This window comes from Chenopodium album, chromosome 10 (genome assembly GCF_948465745.1).
Source record: "Chenopodium album chromosome 10, dcCheAlbu1.1, whole genome shotgun sequence".
Classification (NCBI taxonomy): Eukaryota; Viridiplantae; Streptophyta; class Magnoliopsida; order Caryophyllales; family Amaranthaceae; genus Chenopodium; species Chenopodium album.
The window spans coordinates 55,180,333-55,201,791 of record NC_137843.1 but is presented as its reverse complement, the minus strand read 5'-3'; the positions used below and the strand labels follow the sequence as shown (position 1 = coordinate 55,201,791).

General features: G+C 33.8%; 3 protein-coding genes across 5 annotated transcripts; 1 reads left to right on the top strand and 2 right to left on the bottom strand.

Annotated features, from left to right (window-relative positions):
* Nucleotides 1–1,009: 1,009 nt before the first annotated feature.
* On the bottom strand, nucleotides 1,010–5,513 carry LOC145562573 (cryptochrome-1-like). Its single transcript, XM_081622890.1, has 4 exons — nucleotides 4,566–5,513; nucleotides 3,591–3,812; nucleotides 2,666–3,372; nucleotides 1,010–2,088 (listed from the first exon to the last, which is right to left on the bottom strand). The coding sequence occupies exons 1-4, from the start codon at nucleotides 4,876–4,878 to the stop codon at nucleotides 1,384–1,386; spliced, it is 1,947 nt and encodes a 648-aa protein (XP_081479016.1). The 5' UTR covers nucleotides 4,879–5,513; the 3' UTR covers nucleotides 1,010–1,383.
* A 2,814-nt stretch (nucleotides 5,514–8,327) lies between these two features.
* Nucleotides 8,328–10,820, bottom strand: LOC145562572 (actin-depolymerizing factor-like). The gene is made up of 3 exons (XM_081622888.1): nucleotides 10,662–10,820; nucleotides 9,447–9,712; nucleotides 8,328–8,871 (listed from the first exon to the last, which is right to left on the bottom strand). Exons 1-3 carry the CDS (start codon nucleotides 10,674–10,676, stop codon nucleotides 8,721–8,723), a joined length of 432 nt encoding a protein of 143 aa, XP_081479014.1. The 5' UTR covers nucleotides 10,677–10,820; the 3' UTR covers nucleotides 8,328–8,720.
* A 4,482-nt stretch (nucleotides 10,821–15,302) lies between these two features.
* Nucleotides 15,303–21,000, top strand: LOC145562571 (uncharacterized). Of its 3 annotated transcripts, XR_014094409.1 has the most exons (9): nucleotides 15,307–15,526; nucleotides 16,214–16,320; nucleotides 16,404–16,495; nucleotides 16,586–16,686; nucleotides 18,280–18,349; nucleotides 18,899–19,078; nucleotides 20,420–20,447; nucleotides 20,541–20,589; nucleotides 20,715–21,000. XR_014094409.1 is itself a non-coding variant. In XM_081622886.1 (8 exons), the coding sequence occupies exons 2-8, from the start codon at nucleotides 16,302–16,304 to the stop codon at nucleotides 20,746–20,748; spliced, it is 393 nt and encodes a 130-aa protein (XP_081479012.1). In that variant the 5' UTR covers nucleotides 15,319–15,526; nucleotides 16,214–16,301; the 3' UTR covers nucleotides 20,749–21,000. The 3 variants fall into 3 exon arrangements, 2 of the variants coding, with proteins under 2 accessions (XP_081479013.1, XP_081479012.1); XM_081622886.1 differs by lacking the exon at nucleotides 18,899–19,078 and having other exon boundaries at nucleotides 15,319–15,526; XM_081622887.1 differs by lacking the exons at nucleotides 18,280–18,349; nucleotides 18,899–19,078 and having other exon boundaries at nucleotides 15,303–15,526.
* Nucleotides 21,001–21,459: the final 459 nt, after the last annotated feature.

The following is a 21,459-nucleotide window of genomic DNA, read 5'->3' as shown; positions in this document are numbered from 1 at the left end:
CCGGGACGAGCAGGTTCAGGGAGGCTCATCAGGGGTCATGGTGGTGAATTATTTGAAGTATTTGCTGCTAACTGTGGCTCGTGTTCTAGTACAAAGGCAGAGCTGCTTGGTGTGTTACGTGGCCTGGCTATAGCTTTGAATGGTAATCATTGGAAAGTCCAACTTACTGTTGATTCGGAGGTGGTTGCTAGAGTTCTGTTAAATGATTGCCCGTCTAACTCTCCATACATTCACATTATTCGTCGCTGTAAGGCTCTTATCTTGCGTGAAGGATGGGAGGTTACAGTTCATCATTGCTTTCGCAAGGCTAATCGTGCTGCTGATTAGTTACCCAATTTTGGGGTGAACTCCGACCAAAAAGTAGTGATCTTTGAAGCGGTCCCGAGGGATCTTCGGGCTGTTTTATTGGAGGACTTGTGTGGAGTTGCGAGACCGAGACTTGTGCCAAGCTCTGAAGGGACTTAGTCTTTGGTCTTTATTTTAGTTTTCTTTTTGTTTTTTAGCTTTCCTTTTTGTTGTTTTGGGTGTGTTTTTGCTTGTTTTTGCTTTGTTTTCTTTGCTTTGTTTTGGGACTATGTCCCTCTCTTTCACCAAAAAAAATATATATATATATATATTATGACTTGTGACTTTGTGAGAAATAAAAGTGTGAAAACCGAGTTTTTTTCTTTTTTGAGAAAAGATTTTGTTATAAAAATAAAACCCTTCATATCTACGTATATATATAATATAGATACAGAAATATAACTGCTTCTATATTTCTACTCCCTTCGTCCCATAACAAGGAAAAAACATGTATGAAGTATATATGGACACCAAAATGTTATTCAATAATGAACAAAATGCTAATGGCTAACCTTTTTAATATTGTCAATTGAACATCATTTTAATATAAAAATGAACATCTTATATAATTGAGCAAATACAAAAATCTATATTAATTAAAAAAAGAAAATGAACATTAATTTTATGAGAATATCCTATATCATGAAAATGAACTTAAACAAAGCAAGGCACAGAAATTAGAAGTCAAGAAAACAACAGAATTCGTATTCCTGATAAACATGTCATGCAGCTCATTGACATAAGTTGAATGATACAGCAAGTTGGACATATTTGAAATAAACTTACATGTTACATCAAAATATGCAAACCATAACACATTAAGTATTGAAAGGAAACAACATTACTGACCATCTTGACTCGAACTCTGTCTTAAGCTTTTGTTTGGCTACTTCACAATCCGAACAAGGCTTGTGTTGTAAAATATAAAACCCGATAGTTGTTCTTGCAGCTGTTAAGATTGTCTAAGTGCTCTATATTCTTCAGGAGAGAGGGATTATTATGAGAGAAACTACATTATAAACCTTCCCAACTTGAACTCTACTCTTCATCTACATGTTCTTTCCAGGGTGGCTTCACATCAGAAGATTCGCAATCTAACAATTCCTTTCCTTTTGATGATACAGAACAACCATGTGGGACACAGAAGGAAAAACTGCTGGTCGCCTGTTTCTTAGCTGATGAAGATTCGGCTGTAGAGCACATGTCTTCTTCCTGGACACTTAGTGCTTCAGTATTTTCATAGCAAGCATTCACATTAGGTTCAGGTGCTTGATCTTCTACAGTAGTTCTCGGTCTCTTCCCATTTGGCAAGGAATTATTAGTCATATTTTGCATAGAGGGAACCCGTTGATCACGAGATGACCCAGTAATGCAACTTGGTTTTCCATTCAAGACAACCTCTGGAATAGATGATTTCCTGAAAATTTCAGAGTTATCAAACCTTGTATCTCCCGTGTTTCCACCCTTCTCAGAGCTGTCGACTACAACTTCATTTGTGCCATTTGTTTCTTCAGCTCCTGCCTTTCCTTGCATCAAACATATGGCCTCAGTCAGATTTTCTCTGGCTGTGTCCATCTCAATGACTGGTTTTGGATAATTGAATCCCAACTCTACTCCTGCAGCTTTTAGAACTGTAGCAGGTGCATCCCATGGATGATGAATCCACTCTGCTGGCATTCTTGCTAGTTCTGGTAGCCATTGCCGAATATATTCCCCTTCCGGATCATATTTAGAACCTTGAAGCTGGCACAACATTAAGGGTAGCAAGATTAAAAAATAAAAAATTATTATTAGCCTAAAATATAGATCTATAGGGCATCAAAGAACTATGTGTTTGCTAGTATGCATTTTGAAAGCATCATGTTAGAGATTGTTAGGCCTTGGAAAAAAAAAACCTTACATAAGTTTCAGGTAAAATCATTTCAGAACAATAAGGTTGATAACATCCAAGTTCAATTCAGTCACATGTAGATAAGGGGCGGCAAGTTTAGATAAGTTCAAGAAAGAGCCATTGAGTTCATTAAGAAAATAAGAAGTAATAAGTTCAGATAAAGGTTTTTGGGTGGAAAAAAAAAAAGAAGCCTAATCTCACCGCATAGTTTAGCTCAACGTCGATAACTGATTAGAAACAGAAACAAAAACAAGCACATAGACAGAAAAAAAAAAAAAAAAAAAAAAAAAAAAAAAAGTAACATCATCTATGTACATGTAAATAACAAAGGATGCATCTTTCTATCATATTAACTGCACACTAGAATCCTGATAGCAAGAGGTACTGTTATGTAACAGACGGGTTAACTAAAGCAGCTAATGTACATACCTCTGGGTCATCCAGACGGTGTAGATCGTGACCATCTGGTAAGCTCCCAGAGATATACTGCCAACCTAGTATATCACATTCTAAATCGGCATCCAGAAGTGTATCCCAAAAGTATTTCATTCCCCACCTCCAAGGAAGCAGCAGAAATTTCACACAGAAACTTGCAACTATTACTCTCATCCTGTTGTGAGTCCACCCAGTTGCCCAAAGCTCTCTCATTCCCGCATCAACCAGTGGATATCCAGTTCGTCCTTGTCTCCAAGCCTTGAAAAGCGTCTGATCCGAATTCCAAGGGAAATACTTCAGGTTGCTCAGCAAGGATCTTTCATGGGTGAACGGGAAGTTAAAACAAAGGTATCGAGAATATTCTCTGAATCCAATAGCCCTTAGATACATATTTGCACTTTCCAAACCACAACTGTTCCCTTCATTTGCCCACACCATCAGCTTCATTTGCACACTATGGAAAACTTTTCTTACACTCAACTCCCCAAAATGCAGATAAGGGGACAACAGTGATGTTGAATTCCCTCCAACCTTAACCCTGCATTTTGAGTATTCAAGCAGATGCTGCTCAACAAACTCTGTGAGTGCCTTATTAGCATTGGTCCAACCTGGGGACCAAGCTCGTTTTAGCAAATCGTTGCTCGATTTTTCTGAATCATTCTCAAGACCCAAATCCCTAATTGAAAACTTCTTGAATGATCCTGTCAGATAATCGTCACTGATTAATAAAAAATTTCCTTACTATAAGTTATGAAGGTAGTAGCATATGCATTAAAAACTAACAAGTAACGTCACACTGGTGACATAAATTGACAGATAACAATGCATGATTTAATCTAATGACAGATGTTATTATGTAAAAATGGTTACTTGAGAAGTCAGATTGATATGGAATGAATGGAGTGATAGAAATATGAACCTGTAGCTGGCACAAGACGCCATGGAGTAGGAAATGAAGTGGGATCCATATGCATGTTCAGGCACTTGTCCCAGAAAGGAGCGAATGTTGTAAAAGCATGTCCTTTTTCATCATACACTTCCCATGGCTCGTACAACAAATCTCCATTGTAGCTATGTACAGAAATGTTTAGTTCTCCGAGTTTTTGCTTGATGTTATGATCACGAACAAGTGAAACAGGATCTGCAAGAAAATGCAATTCAATTTTAAGAATACAGTATAAGCCACAGCTACAAAGGACAGAGTTTTGTGTAATAGCAGGGTCAATTTTTGAGATGAAAGAGCTCCTTATACAAACCAACAATATAAATTACTACCTTTCTTTGATTAAGGCACAATACAAATATTAACTTCCAATAAGTGTATATTGTCATCTTTAATTAAGGCCCAATACAAATATCTCCAATTTTGAAATATAATGCAATGGAGGATCAATAAACATGCAGAATCCTGCATCTTTTCCTCATTTCACTATCATGACAAACTGTTCTTTCTGCTTTTCTATTTTTAAAGAGAAGAGCTCAACAAAGAACATCAAGCTATACTAGTTGTTCGTAAACAAAAAAGATTTCACTGCACTAAACCTAGCTGTGCACAATTAAGGTCGCCTAATAGCCAAATCATTGTTAGCAAAAAGATTTCTTACACCATTTCAACTTTTTTTTTTAAAACAATTATAGATAAAATCACAGCCTGAGCACAATGAAGCCTCATTGTCTGTTTCTCATAGTGGTAACATAGTCTAAACCATTATTCCTATGATTGCGATCAACTCAGAATATAGTTCTAGTTAGTACTACAAACAAAATCCTAGTTTTATAGATTTCTTGATCCTATTCCTATAAACCAAAGGCAAATAACAGCATAAAAAACAAGTATAGCACAAAAACTTGCAAAACAAGCATAATCAAGCTTGAATTAGGAATCAAAGCTCACCATAAAGACGATTAAAAACCACTTTATTCGCGCCAGTGGCACTGATGCATTCCAACATAGCATCAAGGGTACTCTCCGCCTTAATCAACACGAGTTCAACACCAAGTGACCTCAATGACTGATCCAAATGGATCAAGGATTCCTTCAACCACCACCTCGAAACTCGGCCAGGGTAGAATTGCCCTTCTTCCTTTGGACACCATATGTACACAGGCAATACACTACCATCCCTGGCTGCTGCAGCCAAAGCAGGATTGTCTTCAATCCTTAAATCCCTTCTAAACCAAACTATAGTCTTAGAGCTGCTCCCCATATCTAATACAACGTCCTAACTAGTTCAGACAATGCTTTATATATAATTTCTTACAATCATCATCACTATTATTAAATTATTCCAGCAAATCTCCAATAGAATACCCCAATTATTTGAATGTTAGCTCAAACAACTCCATATGTGTCCAATCTAGAACAATTATGTAAGATGAATTAAACAAGCTAGCATAATAATAAACATGCTAAAAAGTATTCATCTTTGACTTAAATTATGCACAATAATAATAAATAATTGCTTCTATGATCAAATTAAAGCTTGATCAGGTAAGACCGTCACTTACTCGCAATAGTACTTATCAATAATAGACTATCCCTAACTAAATTTCTAGATTCTACCACAAACCCTTGATTAAAATCAATTCAAGTTCCCAACTTTAACAAACCCAACAAAAATCATGAATCAAACATCAACCCAAAAAACCCATCAACTTAGTTAAGTATTCAATCAATTTACACAAACCCACTATTCTTAATCAAAAACTCTCTCAAAACCCATGAAATTCAGGCATAAAAATAACCAATTAGAAACTAATGAAATGCAAAACTTTGAGTAGGAGAGAGAATAGAGATAGAGAGCAGCTAAAAGAAGATACTGGAGATCTGAGTACAGGATCTTTGTGAAGTAAGTAATGACAAAAGTAATACCCAATTAAGAAAATTGACAATTTTTTGTTATTTTATTAAAATTAATATAAATTTAATATTAATACAATAATGACGGGGTAGCATGGGTGGTCCGTAAATTCATGCATGTGAATCAATATTGTTACAATTATTCTACTTTAATAATAATTAATATCTTTTGTAAAAAAAAAAAAAAATTAATTAATATCTTATCCAATCCACCTCTATTTTTTTTTTTTATTTGTCCATGATTTCATATCATGAATGTTCTCAATCTCCCATCAAGATTTGGATGTGCTCATGGCATCAAAGATCTTTCCAGAATCCTTGCACTTTGTACGGATCTATATAACGAATTTTAAGGGTAAATTCAATCACTATGACTTCAGAAAAGTGACTAAATATGGGACGATGTTGGCTCTTAGGGCCTATTTTCTTCAGCTTAATTTCACTTCAGTTCAGTTTCAATCACTTCAGTTCAGTTTCATTTCAGTTTAGCTCCTAATTTCTTTCTCTTATAAACAATTCATTTCAGCTATATTCACTTTAGTTCCAATTTAGTTTAGTTCAGTAAATCAGAACAGGCCCTTATTCCAAATTTTCGATCATCAACCTTATTCGTAATTGGAGATTTTAATGACAAACATACGTAATAAGAAAAGGAGAGTATGACAAAATATTCAAAATGAGCAAGCTACTCAATAATGAACGCATGATCATATATAAGCCCAATATCGTTTATTATAAAACCAATCGATGATAGATGGAGACATATAATCATAGAGCAACTTACCAACTTATTATACTGTCTCTCTCTATACATTAGTAATTAGTAAAAATGAAATTTATTATGTAATTGTTATTTTCAATTAATTCAATTATCTACTGACTTTTTTCTTTTGTTAAATACAAGTATATGGTATTGTCATATTGTGCATGTTCTTATGTTGGTCCATTTATATGATTAATATAGTGTCATTCACTCATTCTATATATTCGTTTGGGGAAAAGGAAAACATAGTATAGAGTATAGACTTGTCCAATATGCCCACATTCAATTCTACATAATCTTATCAAAATTGGTACAGTAAATTGAACTAGGAATATGCCCACATCACAAATTCACATTGCCGACTTAGCAAACCCTACCATGGTTCACATCAAATATACATATAATTTTTTTTTTCGAGAAAGCACATCAAATAATTTTCAATAATAATAATAATGAGTACTAGCTATTGCACGTATAATGTATTAATGTAATAAATAATGGGCAAGGGAATAAAAATTATTTTTGCGAAAAAAACAGTTGGGACAATTGAGCAAAGAAAAAACACAGGAAAAAGGTTGTCTTAAAAACAAGCTGGCCATGCATTTTCATCAACCATCATAAAAGTTCCCAACAGTGTCACATTGAGCCAGTGAGGCACAATTTTTTTCCTAATTAGTAGTACCAAAAAATAAATACAATTATTAGTCAAATGCAAACCTATAATTTAAAAGAAAGTTTGAGAAAAGTCTCAAGTTCGAGTCTCTCCACTTGTGTATATTTAAACTAGGTTGAGTTTTCAAATCTGAGTTCTCTACTAGCATATGAGCGAGGGTGAAGCTTGTCTATCCTTTTTCCAAGCATAAAGATGGCAAATGAACTAACTTTAACACTGACTCTATTTCATGTTATATTGACACTCATTTAAGAAAGAGGATAGAATAAGTAAACAAGCTAATTAAATTTACTTAAGATGTCAGATGTGTACATTTTAAAAGATAAGGAAAATCCCTTAAATGAGTCTCATAAAGTTTGATCCCTAGATCTCAGGGATACGAGGTGGAAACGATTCCACTACTTCAACACCCCAACCTCAAAAACAACAATAAAATTTGTTACCAAGAGAATATGATACAAGTACAATTACTTAAGGAAGTATCAAATTATAAGTATTTGGGATGGATGAAGAGGGCCCAAAACCCATGTGTATCACATTATTATTCACACACGAAATTTAAGGAGATGAGGGCGATGCAATTTATTGTATTTTGCGACTTTTCAAATAGAAAAACGTTGCACTTAAAAATAAAAAAATAAAAAAAAAAAACTAATTCAATGAGAGTGAGGGATAGCTTAAGTGAATAGAGCCTCCTTCCCGATTGAGATCGATTCTCATCACTCTCTCTCTCTCTCTCTCTCTCTCTCTCTCTCATTCTCATCAATTCGGACTTTTATTGGCTAGATGATATTTCTACTGCCTGGATAATATCCTTATATTTGTTTATCTAACTGAACTGATCTGATCTAGTTTGATTGTCTAATTTGACCAAACATTGACCTAAAGTGTTCAATAATCTATAAAGAAAAAATACATCAAATGGGGTCTTGTTAGATTTGTAATAATGTGTATTTTATTAATATGTAATTTTCATAATTTTTTTCTTTACGAAATTAAAGATATTTAGCCATAAAAAAACTGCACATAAAACGATGATTTGATCTAAACTTATTTTTTTTAATCAGATCTAACTTATTTTTTCTGATCTGATCTAAACTTATTTTTCTAAAATAAGTAAAAAATAAAGTGAACTTAATAAGGCTTAAGTATTCATGATCCTGCTTCAACTCCCCACTTTGTGCTCTTTTTTCAACAAGCCTAATTCAAAATTTCAAAATACTACTTGTATTACAAAATAAAACATTGAAATAACTTGAAGTGTAGATTCCAATACAACCTTCATGGTTTCCATATAAACTCAAGGAACACTTTTCTTCTTCTGATTCCAAAGCTTGTAAGTACTCATGACCAATCAATATTCAATGAAATAAAGAAATTGAATCATTCCACAACATGTCAACAAAGAACGTCAAAGAAAATCAAAACAAAGAGACCAATACATACACAGACATACAGCCCATACAGTTGATACCATACAAAAATGTAAAAAAGATGACATACAGACATGTAGAGAGTAAGTCGGGATTACAACTTTCATGGATTAGGGAAGCATCATGGTACTGAGGAACCAAAAGAGCCTCTTGAGTCAGGACAGCAAAAGAAAGAGCTACTATTCAGACTCCCCGGGTTACCAAGTTGTTTATTGACCAAGCTAGTAAGGTATATGCATCTTTGTCTCACAGTATACGCAATTAGTGTGCGTTACTATAGGAACAAAAAGGTCCCTTCATTAGCTATATTGAGAAATTGATCACTTAGCTCTGTCCTGAAGAGTCTCGAGATCCACTTCAGATGGATCAGTGGCTTGAATCTCATAGTGGATTCCTTCCAGTTCCCTCCTCAAGCTGTCCTTAGAAGTTGCGTAGAGCATCTTGGAGCGAATGCGGGACACTGATGGGGACCTGAACGATAAGATAATAATGTTACATTTGCATGTGCAGTGTTCATGTCAAGCTTTTTAAAATTCATTGTAAGCTGGACGTGACTAGGATTAATCATGCGACGATTTGCAAGAGCCAAAAGGTAAAAAACTTTTAAGCAAAGTAATTTGTGCCTTTGCAATGCAGAAGTAATACTATTGGCTTACAGAAACAGCAAAGACCTACACAACTCACTGATACACTCAACCAGCTAAAGTTCACTTGCATATTAAGACATACGAGTTTGAGTGAATTGTTTGGATGACATACAAAGCTACTAAAGATTACTGCAACTACAAGACCAATTATTGATAGCTAAATTCTGTTATAACATCAACGATGCTAATACTGTGATTAAAAATATATTTCTGCTTCAGATCAGATCTTAGTAATATGTAGCATCAACATGTATTTGAAGGTGGAGCATAAATATATAACTCATAACTCCAATTTTAAGCTCAAATAATAGCAGCAACTTCCAATTATGGAGGGAAATCATATATTTGAAGGTGGAGCTTAATATAAAAAATCACAACATTGTGGTACAAATTACTAACCATGCTACGAAAAAGATTTTGCTCTTTTGGCAGTTCTCAGAGTTCACAAAGTCATAATCATAAACTGCATAGCGACAATCGTTCTCAGGCAATGATGCAAGAAAATCATCATAACTTTCTTCTGGTCCTCCGGTCTTTTCCACAACTACTTCCTTCTTTTTCTCATCAATCTTGAACACCACATAACGGTGCATCTTCTTCCTCTGCAGTTCCGTAAATGTGTTTTTGGTGTGCTCAGCAACTCCTATTCCAGATTGAGCATTCCTCTGCAAGCCAAAACTAATTCAGTGATTCATATTCTCAAATTAAGTACTCAAGTCAAGGCAATGCATCATACAAAACCTCCATAGTTATTCGTGTTGAACAATCTTATATACAAGTACTAGTTTACGATTCTAAAGATTATATGGATTATCAGAATCACATAAATAAGAACAATACAAGATTGTAAACATTTCTCCAAGTCGATACGATCAATTTTAAACAGCAAGGGTGCTTAAAACATTCCTACAACTATTTAGTTAACCAAACAGATGATACATTTTTCCATCCAATGCATAACATCCACATAAAGCAACATTCAAGTTCAATTAGTCTCTTAAGTAGGCCATTCAACCTCAACTTCAGACATATTATGATTTTCAGAAATATCCGATCCCATGTTTTCCATTACATATTAGAGACTAAATTCATTATAATCTATACTAATGGATTTTCCCAAAAAAATTATACAATCAAAAACCCATTTCCACCATGTCATGCAAAATTGCAAATCAAGATTCAATATAATACTTGTATAAAATCACTTTCAATATCAATCTTTATAAAAGAAAGTAAATGATTACACAACTCAATCAGAAGCTAAGAGTACATTAAACAATTAATTAATAATAACACCAATTAACATGTGATTTTGTTAAAAAATCTTAAACTAATACCTAATACTCCAAATATTTAATGTTTATACATGGCCCTTAGGGTTACATATATAAAAATTGAATAATAAATAACCAAAAGTCCAAAACTTCAAATCGAATAATGTATGATCCAATATCACAGTGATCCAACAAGAACACAACAAGCTAAAACCAGATTCATAACAAGATCACATTTTGATAAGATCATAAAATTCAAACATGCAAGGTATAATTTAAATAATTAATAAAAACCCAAATTATAAAATTGAAAGCATGAAATGGGTAAAAGAAAGCTTACCCCTCTGAAAGCCATAGTTGCTTAGTTTTGCAGCGAGAAGAAGGGGGGATTACTGTACAAGTGTCAAAATTTAAAGGGAAGAGAGAGGAAAATGTGAGAAATAAAAGAAGAGCAAAAAAGTAGGCACCCAACAAAGAAAGTGGGTCGGTTAGAATTTGATTGAAATTGCAGAATATGATTCTTTGAGATGGGGACTACTTTCAGACGAGTGTCTGTGGATTTGGTTGTCTCATACTCTCAAATTTGGAGTTGAATGAACATTGGAATATTGGTTGAGTTTTATTTTGATTTTTCAAAATATAATTGTGGGAAACTTTTTTTATTTGTTTTTTGGATTTTTCTGAGCTATGTCCATAAGGTTATTAAGTTTCTATAGTGTGCCCACGTTTTTTTAAAATTATAAGTTGTGTCCTCCAATTTAAGGTATTTAATCAACTGTATCCTCTGACATTAACTCAACGTTAGTAAAAATATAAAAATGGGAATAATAAGATGCAAATGAGAAAAAAAAGAGGAAAAAGTACACCAAAACTTGACACATCAATGATTGCTTTGAGAAGAAAGAAGGAAAAATAGATGAGAAAATGTGGGGGAAAAAAAAATGTTTAATGTTAATCCCCTTATATATCTCTAACCCAATTTGGACATGAAAGTTCTCTCCAAAGTGGGGTAGTTAACAATTAACACCACTGCTCGAATGATGGAGAGGTGGTTGTGGCCTACTGCTCGAATCTTAGGGACAGCTTCGAGGTGGATTTGGGTGAGGCTATTGCAATGCGACAATGCTTTGTGACTGCGCTGGAGGCCGCTTTTAGAAAATTTGTCCTTGAAACCGATAATATCAAGCTGTTCCATCACATGAAGAAGGGTATCACGCTCCCGAATGCCTTCGGAAATATGATAAGGGACATTCTTAGGCTGGCTTCTCAATGTATTTTTTGCTCTTTTTCGTTTGTGAAAAGAATGGGTAATGGTGTTGCCCATAACTTAGCTAAGTTTTTTTTGAAACAAATCAAGTTATTAATAAAAAGTGATCCGCCATCTACAAATGAAATCTAAATTAACAAATACATAAAATTGAATCAAATTAGGGTTTCCTTCATCAGAGCTACGATCGTTGAAAAGATCTTGCACTGTGGTACATCTCTCACACACATCGCTGCAGTATACATCCTTTTCGGAGAGACGGTCTAATGATTTGTTGTTGCCGTAAGGATGATTCTCATCTGATTCGCCTAAACGCATTTGAAAATTTGACAACCGTTGCGATCCCGAACAAATCTTTACCAAAGAACTGACAATAGGGCAAAAGATGAGTACTTTTTTATGAACCCAACACACAAACAAACCATAAACATAAACAAACAACTAAACTAACAAAAACTAACGACTCCGCCATAGGGAGATGGACGAATATCTACACTACTTGTGTACATTTATTGAAACCTAAATTGCAAAACTAAATAAAAATTAAGGGAAAAGGGTCAGAAATAGTCTAATTTCCGAAAAAATTAGACTATTTCCGGCACGGCCAAGATTTTGGAGAAACCCTAGAAGAGAGAAGGAGAAAAGAGGAGAGGAGAGGCGAGAGGACTTTTATCTTAGCTAAGTTGAGTAGTTCTTTTAGTGAGTTTCGGGTTTGGTTAGAGGAGTATCCCCCGAAAATTCATAGGGCGATTTGTAATGATCTCGAACTTTTGATGAGTTATTAATAAATGGCTAAGCTCTGTTTTGTGTTAAAATAATAATAATAATAATAATAATAATAATAATAATAATAATAATAATTAACACAACTAGTCAACTACGAACGTTGCGTTAACGTCATAGGGTATAATTAAATAAAAAATTAAGTTGGAAGGCACATCTTATAATTTTGAAAAAGCATAGGCACACCTTAGAAATTCAACAATCACGGGGGCATAACTTAGAAAAGTCTTTTTTTCTCAATGGTTGATATGGAGTACATTTTAGGGGGTCTTTGATTCATAAAATTGAAATTGATTGATGTGGAATAGAAATTACGTACTAATTGATCTAAAGTTGTTTGATTATATTATGCAATTGATTTCTAGTTTCTACACTTCATTGCTATAACAAATTGTGAATCTTGGGTTGAGATGGATATGAAATTTCAAGAGGGTAGAGTAGAAGATTAAGTATCACATTAAAGGAGTTACTTCACCTTCATCACTCATTAATTTTAGTATGAAACCTCTTTGGGATGTAAAATGAACTGAAATTTGATATACCGTATCAAACATGGAGTTATGCATACATTAAGGATCTAAACTTTTTAGTTTTTCACCTTTAAGGACCTCATATTTTTATTTTCACCTTTAAGGACCTAAGGTTAGCATTCCGGACACTTAAGTCATCGTTAACCAAAGGTTAACTGTCAACCATAAAATACTTTTTTTTTTTTTTTTTGAAACAATCTACCATAAAATACCTAAGTCTTGATATCTTTAGTTGGATCAGAAAAATGCAATTTGAGAACATTTGTATATCCCAAAGAATTAATCACACTCTTTTAAGTAATTTGCATCAAAATCATATGGAAGATCATTAAATAACCTTGATGTGCCACCATCGTATATCAAGTTAGGACTATTAACCCACTTTCCACCATGATGAATTACAAGACATGGTGCAATATCCATTTCTGAAACATCATAATCAAAATTATACTTCAGAACCAATGATCTATCTTACAGGACTTGTTCATTTGTTTTTTAAAGAAGTAAAACTATAACATCAGTAGCATATTAATGCCATCTCACAATAGTCAAAATATCACATTCAAAGTCATAAGCTCACATTGTCATATACTTTGTATGCTTTAGTGCTATATCTCAGCCATTCACTAAGTCGGAAAGCATTTGTATGGACAAATGATTGAATTTTTAGCAACCCATCCCCTGCTTTACGGTAATTAAACACAACAACACTAAAAATATGTAATTCCATCAGTTGCTACCACAAATAAACAAATTAATTTTAAAAAATTAATATATTTCAAAAACCCTAAACCAATACAAAAACCCAATGATATAACACCCTCAATTATTTAATAAAAACAAAGAAATTGATTATCTAATGTCTTACCTTCAATTTCTATATGAAATTGGCTACAAACCCTTCAAATTCTTGTAAAATGGAGGCTTTTACACTAGAAACGCTGCAAATAAGTTCTGGAGTAAGAGAGAGGGAAGATGGGTTGGCGTCAGTCTTGTAATTGTTCCCAATACCCATATGTAAAATTTGGGGGTAAGTACGATTAAATTTTGTTTTCTCCAAAAAATTTAATTAAGTCAATTGCCATTTATTTACATTTAATAATAATAAAGTATTAAATTTTAACTAAAAGAGATCCACTAATGGTTAAATTTTACCGGAAAAGTGTCAATAGGTCCTTTACAGTGAAAATAAAAATAAGAGGTCCTTAACGGTGAAAAAAGTAAAAGTTAAGATCCTTTGTGTATGCTTAACTCATCAAACATGTATATGTATTTTTGCATTACGGCTACTTCATTTATATGTATGAGTATGACTTTGATGGGTAGTGGACTAGTGGATGACTGGATGATGAGTATTAGAGTATGAATTAAGTCCCAAACTTCTTCATTAACTCATTGCTTCAAATTTTAGAAAGAGTTAGGGTTAGGGGCCTTTAGCGTACAAATTGGGTTGTTTCCCTCCCGACTTCGGATCTTAACACCCAAAAAATCCTGGTAAATGTTCATGTGATTAATTAAATCATTTTTGAATATTTAGTTAGGTAGTTGTCTAATTAATTGGTTGGGAAGTGCTATGTTGGTTAGTTAAGCATAATGATAATTTTGAATTTGATATGTTAAATCATGAATATCTTACCATTTTAATTTTGTTAAGATAATCTCATATATCAAGTGTTACTCACTCTATAAGGTGAAGTGGGTTTTAACTTTTAACGACGAAGACCAGTACCAAAAACTAGTTTTTTTTTTCTTTTTTTTTTTCAAGGGTAAATGAGTTGCATGGTAAACCAAAGAAGTACTGTACTTTATAGTTTGTACAACAAAATACAAACAACCAACACCCAATTTTTTTTTATTAGCAAGATAGATCATTAATTCATTAGATATAAGTCATCTAACTTTAAAAATGTAAAAAACTCGAATCACAACACATGTTGTATACACCCGGATACATATAGAAATAGAGCTTACCTAAGGTAGTTTGTTACTTCATATTAATAAGCGGAACTAAGGTAATGTCAATTAACTTAAAAGATAGAGTCAGGTAAAAACATGTTCTTTCTAAGGAAGTGATTCTAGAAAGAGATTCAATTAAATTCACCTTTGCTTTATTGTTGATATGTGCCTTTTTTTTTTTTTTTTGGTGTGAGTGTGTTTAGAGAGCCATAAAAGCGGGTGATAAGAGGCGATTTTAAGAGAAGCTTTAACCACCAAATTTATCCCACAATGTCTTGACACGTGCAATGTGCATTTGTGCATGATTTTTTAAGACTCTACCCCACTAGTCCACCACCTTATCTTTTCCTTGTTTATTGAACCTTGAAAGTGGTCGAGAAGGTTTCTCTTTGATGGTCAAGAAACTAAAGTTGATTTTAGAAAAAAAAAAAAAAAAAAAAAAAAAAAAAAAAAAGAAGAAATCAACTACGAAGTAGTTCGTACATACTCGTACTTGTGAAAAAAAAAAAGAGTTGATTATCATTTTCTCTCTCCTCTCCAGAAACTCTCCCTCCACAACTAAACAGGGAGCCGTTAACCATAGCCATATCCACTCCCTCACTTCAGTCTCATACTCGATTATTATAGCATCACTCTCATACTCTATCTAATTTCCAGTTTTTTTTTTTGGTTAGTATTTTTTTTTTTTTTTAATAATTGATTGTTATCTATGTTTTGTTCGATCTTTGCTTCAGAATTCTGAATTTTGCTCATTATTACTGTTTGTAACATTTTTCTTTTTAGAATTTGTATTGGATAACATCAAATAAGATAATTGTTTTGATTGTTAATTACGAGTAATTGCTGAATTGATTTGCTCAATTGTTGAGTTTGGTTGTTGATGGGTTTGAACTTTGAGCTTCTTTGGGAATTAGGGTTTCAATTTGTTCTTATATTCTGTTTCTACAAATATAATGGATTAGCAGAAAAATGTTTGGTGAATTAGTAACTTAATTAGGTAAGGCAGTTTGTTAATTATTACAGTACTGTAACAATTACTACCGCTGTTTTTTTTTTTAATTTTTTTTTTTTTTTGGGTAGTATAATGGAATTTGACCATAGTTTTTCACAGATATATTGTAAACCCTTTTGTTAATTTTGCCTGGTTTCAAATACGGAGTACTATTCTGTAACATTTTTATTCATAATTTATTAAATTATGTACAGTAGTATGTATTTGAAGATAATAAAGCGCAAGTGTACATTGGATATTTTGCTAAAATTTGCTAATTGAAATAAAAATAGTACTCCGTAATAATTAAACAGCGGTAGTATTATTTCGATGAACTAATTTTCTATTTGAATTGGTGATTGTAGAAGTACCAAGTTTTTGTTTGTGGAAATTAAAGTCAGTGAAACAAAGGCAGAATCTACTTTAATTTGGAAGTTTTGGTGAGGAGCATCTATGCCCATGGAAGCCAATGGTATCAACTTTAAACGCTTTCGTAATCTTCTTGATTTATGAGAGTAGGGAATAAACAATAAGTTTTGGTGAAACTAATTACAGGGCAAAAAGCTTCGAATCCGGGAGCTAGGCTTGCAAGCCTTTTGACAAAGAGAGAAAAGCTTCAAGATGAGCTTCGGAATATTGAAAAACAGGTATCCATTTCTAATTGAAATATGTAATAATGTGCATTGCAGTACTGTGCATTTAATTTGAAGCTTTTTTGCTTGCTTACATGTGGGTAGGTGTTCGAGTTGGAGACCACCTATTTGCAAGATTCAAACCATTTTGGGCATGTTTTGAAAGGTTTTGAAGGGTTCTTAGGTTCATCAAAGTCTGCAACAAAGTACGAATTTAAATTTGTGTTAATGTTTCTTTTTTAACACTGACCATAAATGGTTGTATGACTTGTGTCACTTTATTTTCATGCAAGTATGAGGGGAAAGAAAAATGGATTACTGAAGGGCTGGATCTTATAGTGTTATCAGGAAGTATATTTTATATCTAAATTAAATGGTTAAAAAAATGGATTAAGAGGATAATACTTTTTAGTAGAAGAGAGATGGAAGAGGATAGATAGGTTGATCAAACGAGGCGAACAAATAGATAGCCGACTGAGAAGAAAGAATTATATAGAATGTAGATTTCTGAAAGGTGGAGACGTGGATTACCCCATGAAAGGCTTTTTTTCGTGTATTTATGGGCACACACACACTTACTCACACGTAGAGAGAAAGTGGAAGAAAGAGTGAGATTCATCCCAACCTTGAGAGGCTTCTTAGCTATTGTAAGTGCAGGTTGTCTAGGAAGCTATTACTTTTGCTGTAACCGTACTATTAGATGACAATATGCTTACTGTCAACATACACACACACACACACACACTCACACTCACACACACACACAATATGCTTGAAGCTTGCCTATTATTGTAGAGTAAGTTGGTTGAATGATGCCCAAATTTAGAATCTCTGGAAGAAAACATGTTTCTGGGAAAAGCTAACTTGCAGGGCCTGTCAGAATTAACTGTTCTACGCCCAATTCACTAGAGAGCAACCCCCCCCCCCCCACTCTCTATTTCCTACTCCATCAATTTTATCACCCATTCCCCCATCCACTCTCTCTCTTTTATTTTGTACATTCATATACTTCAGAACAATTAGTATTATATACTCCTGGAGTACTATGGATCATAGTACTCCTTACACAATATGTTTGAGTTATTTTGCGTACACTTTTATGTTATTTTGCTTAAATGTTGTGTTATTTTGTTACAACAATATGTTATTTACTTATTTACTTCAACCTCAACTCATGCTATTTATAATTTAAATAAAATAACAAATATTTATTTAAAAATAACATATATATAAATTGAATAATAATAAGTTCACATCAAAATAACATTAGCAGTATTGAGTTTAAGACATCGTGAAGAGAATTGAACAGTGGTATTAAATTTCTGGACATGAACACATTTGAACTCTTAAATGGCTTCAAATCAATTGATTTCTAAGAAACCCAGAAAATTGGAAGAAGAAAAGAGGAGAGAGAAAGTGTCTTTGATTTCGAGTTGGAGTAGTGAGAGGAAGAGAGAGAGAGAGAGAGAGAGAGAGAGAGAGAGTGTGAGAATGAGAGGTTGATTGCTGGAAACCCAGAAAATTGGAAGAATAAAGGAAGAGAAAGTGTGTGATTTTGAGTTGGGAGTAACTGAGAGGAAGAAAGAGAGTGAGTGTGGGAGGAAGATGACCGAGGAAAAGGGCGAAATAACATACATTTATTTAAAAATAACATATATATATAAATTGAAATAATAAGAAGTTAACATCAAAATAACATAAATGTTATAAACCTGGTACTCCAGGAGTAAGATAGAAATTGCGACTTCAGAATGTGGTTCTGGATTTTGTAACAGTTACTTCTTTAATTTTGTCTGTAGCTTGAAGAGGCCCAGGAAGTTTCAACCAGAAGATAGAATCTTCTCTTTGTCTTCAGTCACCTCGCCTGCTGTACGTAAATTTTTATTCTGCTATATTTTGACAGTGAATTATCGATATTTCCCTACTGGTCAAAATATTTTTGTTGATAATTCTGCTTTAAAAGTATAGAATTTTATACAAAGTATAAGGGATTATGCTATGTGTAACCATCACTTTCTCATCGTACAAGTACGGGCTTACTGAATTTCGCTATTTGGATGAATAGTATCACTAAATTGAGTCCATGTCAGTTTGTTTAGAGACATTTACGAATCAAATTGTAATTACATCTTTACAAAATTTACTTATTAATTAGTAAATTTTATGAAATTGCCAAATTTTTGCTTGCTGATCTATTTAGCATTTAGGTCTTCACTCTCACCTAGGAAATTTATGTGAGCTTGTGCCACAGTTTATGCAGGGTCAGTGATTACTGTGTAGTCTGTTCTGCTCTTACATGAACCAATATCCTTAGTTATGCATAGGCCTTAATTACCTATGAATAGCTAGCAATGTAAGATCTCAGAAGACAGGGGCTCTACCTGTCGGTCTAATTTACTTGTTGTGTGCCTGACTCAGATTAAACACCGGTGGGGTCAACAGTTCCAAAATTCCTTAATTGTGCATACTTTGTAAGTCCATTCAGTGTTGTTTCTCCCCTCTCATCAAACTGGAGGCTCCTATTTCTTCTTTGTGGCGACCCCTTGCCCTTCGAATACAGGATTCAGATTCAGATTCTTGTCCATAGTCTGCTTGAATGTAAGTCTTGGGATTCAATTCATAGTACAATTGCATTGGTAGTTAGAGCTTCTGTTGTGTAAGCATTGAGCATCTGCTGATGAGTTCATTACGTACTTTATAGAAGTACTTGTGAATTTACAATACCAGCAAATGATTCTTTAGGTGAAAAAATCATTTATATTGAATCAGAAAGTGGAGGTTTCCAATTGGAGGAGTTTGATGGAGCCATGGAGGAGAAAAATGGGTTGATTTTTGCAATGAAGAACTCAATACAGCTCTTAAGAGTGGAAGGAATCAAGGTATCTGGCTTCCTTGGCAAGAATGGCAAATTATATTCATCCAGGGATTAAAATGTAAAAGGTTTGTGTGTTTGTCACTTAGGAGCAAAAACTTCAGATTGTCCCTTTATAGGTTACTGGGACTTACAAATAGTTCCAGACTTGGGTAACCTCTAAGACATATAAGCTATCTCCTGGAATGGAGGGATAAGGGGTGTAGAACTCAGAAACGAGATATTATTTGGAATTCTATTTCTGAGGGCGTACCCGAGTAAGATCTAGCTCATGGAAAGTAATATCTTAGATTAACTCATCCAAGCCAATCAGTGCTTAACTAGATACTAGTAGCTTTAGTGTACTAATATCTAACCAAAATCCACATCTCTAGATAACAGCTATGGTCTAAGAAAGGAGTTATATATGCAGCAGGTTGCTAAATACACAAGTAGATCTGTTGATGCTAGTAGCACCAGTAAGGTATAATCAGACTCCAGGAAAGGGTTGTAAATGACACTTCTTCGGGGCCCTAAATTTCCCCCTAAATTTCCAACTTATCAACAAGTGCCTATGTTTGATTATTAGTGATCTTCCCTTTCATGTTCATTTGCATATTTTGCCTATTTCACAAAATTTATCCATCTGAATCACACACACTCACTTGTACTGGGAGGTATTCCATTGGATTCTTTAAGAAGTATGTGACATTGTGAGGCATTATGTCCTGCCACATCTAAGTAATACCGGCTTTTTGTAATATATCATTCCTTTGGTTTTGACATAAAATGATAAAATTGTCTTTTTACAAGTGGGCAAAACATGGAAGATTGACTTATGTTTTACCTTTGCACTACCTTTTGTCCTCTGGAAGAATTCTACTAGGAGTACATCATATTCCCGTTTTTTTGTGCTTTGAAAATTGAGTGAACTAGATATCACTCATATCAGCATGAATATAACTTCTTCACTTATTAATTTATATAAAATAAAGTCCAAACCTTATTCCTTTTTGTTTTGAGTGTGTGTGTGTGTTTTATATAATTGTTCGGAAGGAGCATTTTGTTCACACTTTGTCGTTGTTCAGGTTGAAGAGAACGCAGGTGGACGTGATGGTGAGCTTCCACCAAGTTTTTATGCTTTAAAGAGAATTTATATGGTGTTGGTCTGATGAGTTAACATTCTATTTTTGTCAATTTGAACTTCAGATATTGGTCCTGGACGATCAAAGGGTGGAGGCTTACCTACAAATGGACAGTAAGTGTGTTTTCCCATTTTCCTTAAAAGCCAACTTATCTATTTGTGTTGAACAATGTCTATCTCAAGATCTCTTTTTATTACTTGTTTTACTATTGCTAGAACTTACAGATTTTCATGACCAGGGGCAAACCAAAGAAGGGAAGGTTTACATCATGAGACAGAATAGGATGTAGGTTGGTAGATGCACAAATTGTGAGATGAAGATGATGCAGTGCCAAGCCCAATTCAAGTTGCCTTTCATGTGACTTGCTTTGACCTTCAAAGTAAGTACCGTATTGATGTAATTAGTGGTTAAAAAGAGAGAGATGTTCATATGGCAAAAATGTGAGTGATGTTGGGTTGATGGCATTCTGTTGTATTTTGTTGTAACATTATCTATTGGTAATGAGAAAGCTATTTCTTTCTTTCTTTTTTTTTTTTTTTTTTTTTTTTTTTTTTTTTTTTTTTTTGTTGTTGTTGTTCAGTGCATATTTGTTTCCTCTACAGCTTGCATGAGCAAAGTTTTTTGTTGATTGCTGCTGAAAGTGCTAATGGTGATGATATTGGGAAGAGCATAAGTTGGAAAGGGTCATTTTCAGTATACCGTAGCTTATATGCTTGAATTCCCACTGTATGCGTGTGCTTGAATTCCCACTGTATGCATGTGCATGTGTGTGTGTGTGTGTGTGTGTGAGAGAGAGAGAGAGAGAGAGAGAGAGAGAGAGAGAGAGGTCTGAATTAAGTCAGGTTCTCTTGAATCTCCTTAAAATTCCATTTGTATGATGTCCACCTCTATCCTGGAAGGTAAAAGTGTGATCTTTAAAAAGTCATGAATGTCCTTAAACTTCCATTTGTATATGAATTGTTCAATTCCTTTGAGGCAAATGT

Excerpts from the sequence above, each read along its gene's own strand:
- LOC145562573 (XM_081622890.1), bottom strand. The coding sequence starts at position 4,878 with ATGGGGAGCAGCTCTAAGACTATAGTTTGGTTTAGAAGGGATTTAAGG. Across the intron at positions 3,373-3,590 it reads GCGTCTTGTGCCAGCTACAG|GATCATTCAAGAAGTTTTCA; the intron begins GTTCATATTTCT and ends ATTATCTGACAG. Across the intron at positions 2,089-2,665 it reads ACCGTCTGGATGACCCAGAG|CTTCAAGGTTCTAAATATGA; the intron begins GTATGTACATTA and ends ATGTTGTGCCAG.
- LOC145562572 (XM_081622888.1), bottom strand. Across the intron at positions 8,872-9,446 it reads AAAATCTTTTTCGTAGCATG|GTCCCCATCAGTGTCCCGCA; the intron begins GTTAGTAATTTG and ends CTTATCGTTCAG.
- LOC145562571 (XM_081622886.1), top strand. Across the intron at positions 16,496-16,585 it reads TTCGGAATATTGAAAAACAG|GTGTTCGAGTTGGAGACCAC; the intron begins GTATCCATTTCT and ends ACATGTGGGTAG. Across the intron at positions 18,350-20,419 it reads CTTCAGTCACCTCGCCTGCT|GTTGAAGAGAACGCAGGTGG; the intron begins GTACGTAAATTT and ends GTCGTTGTTCAG.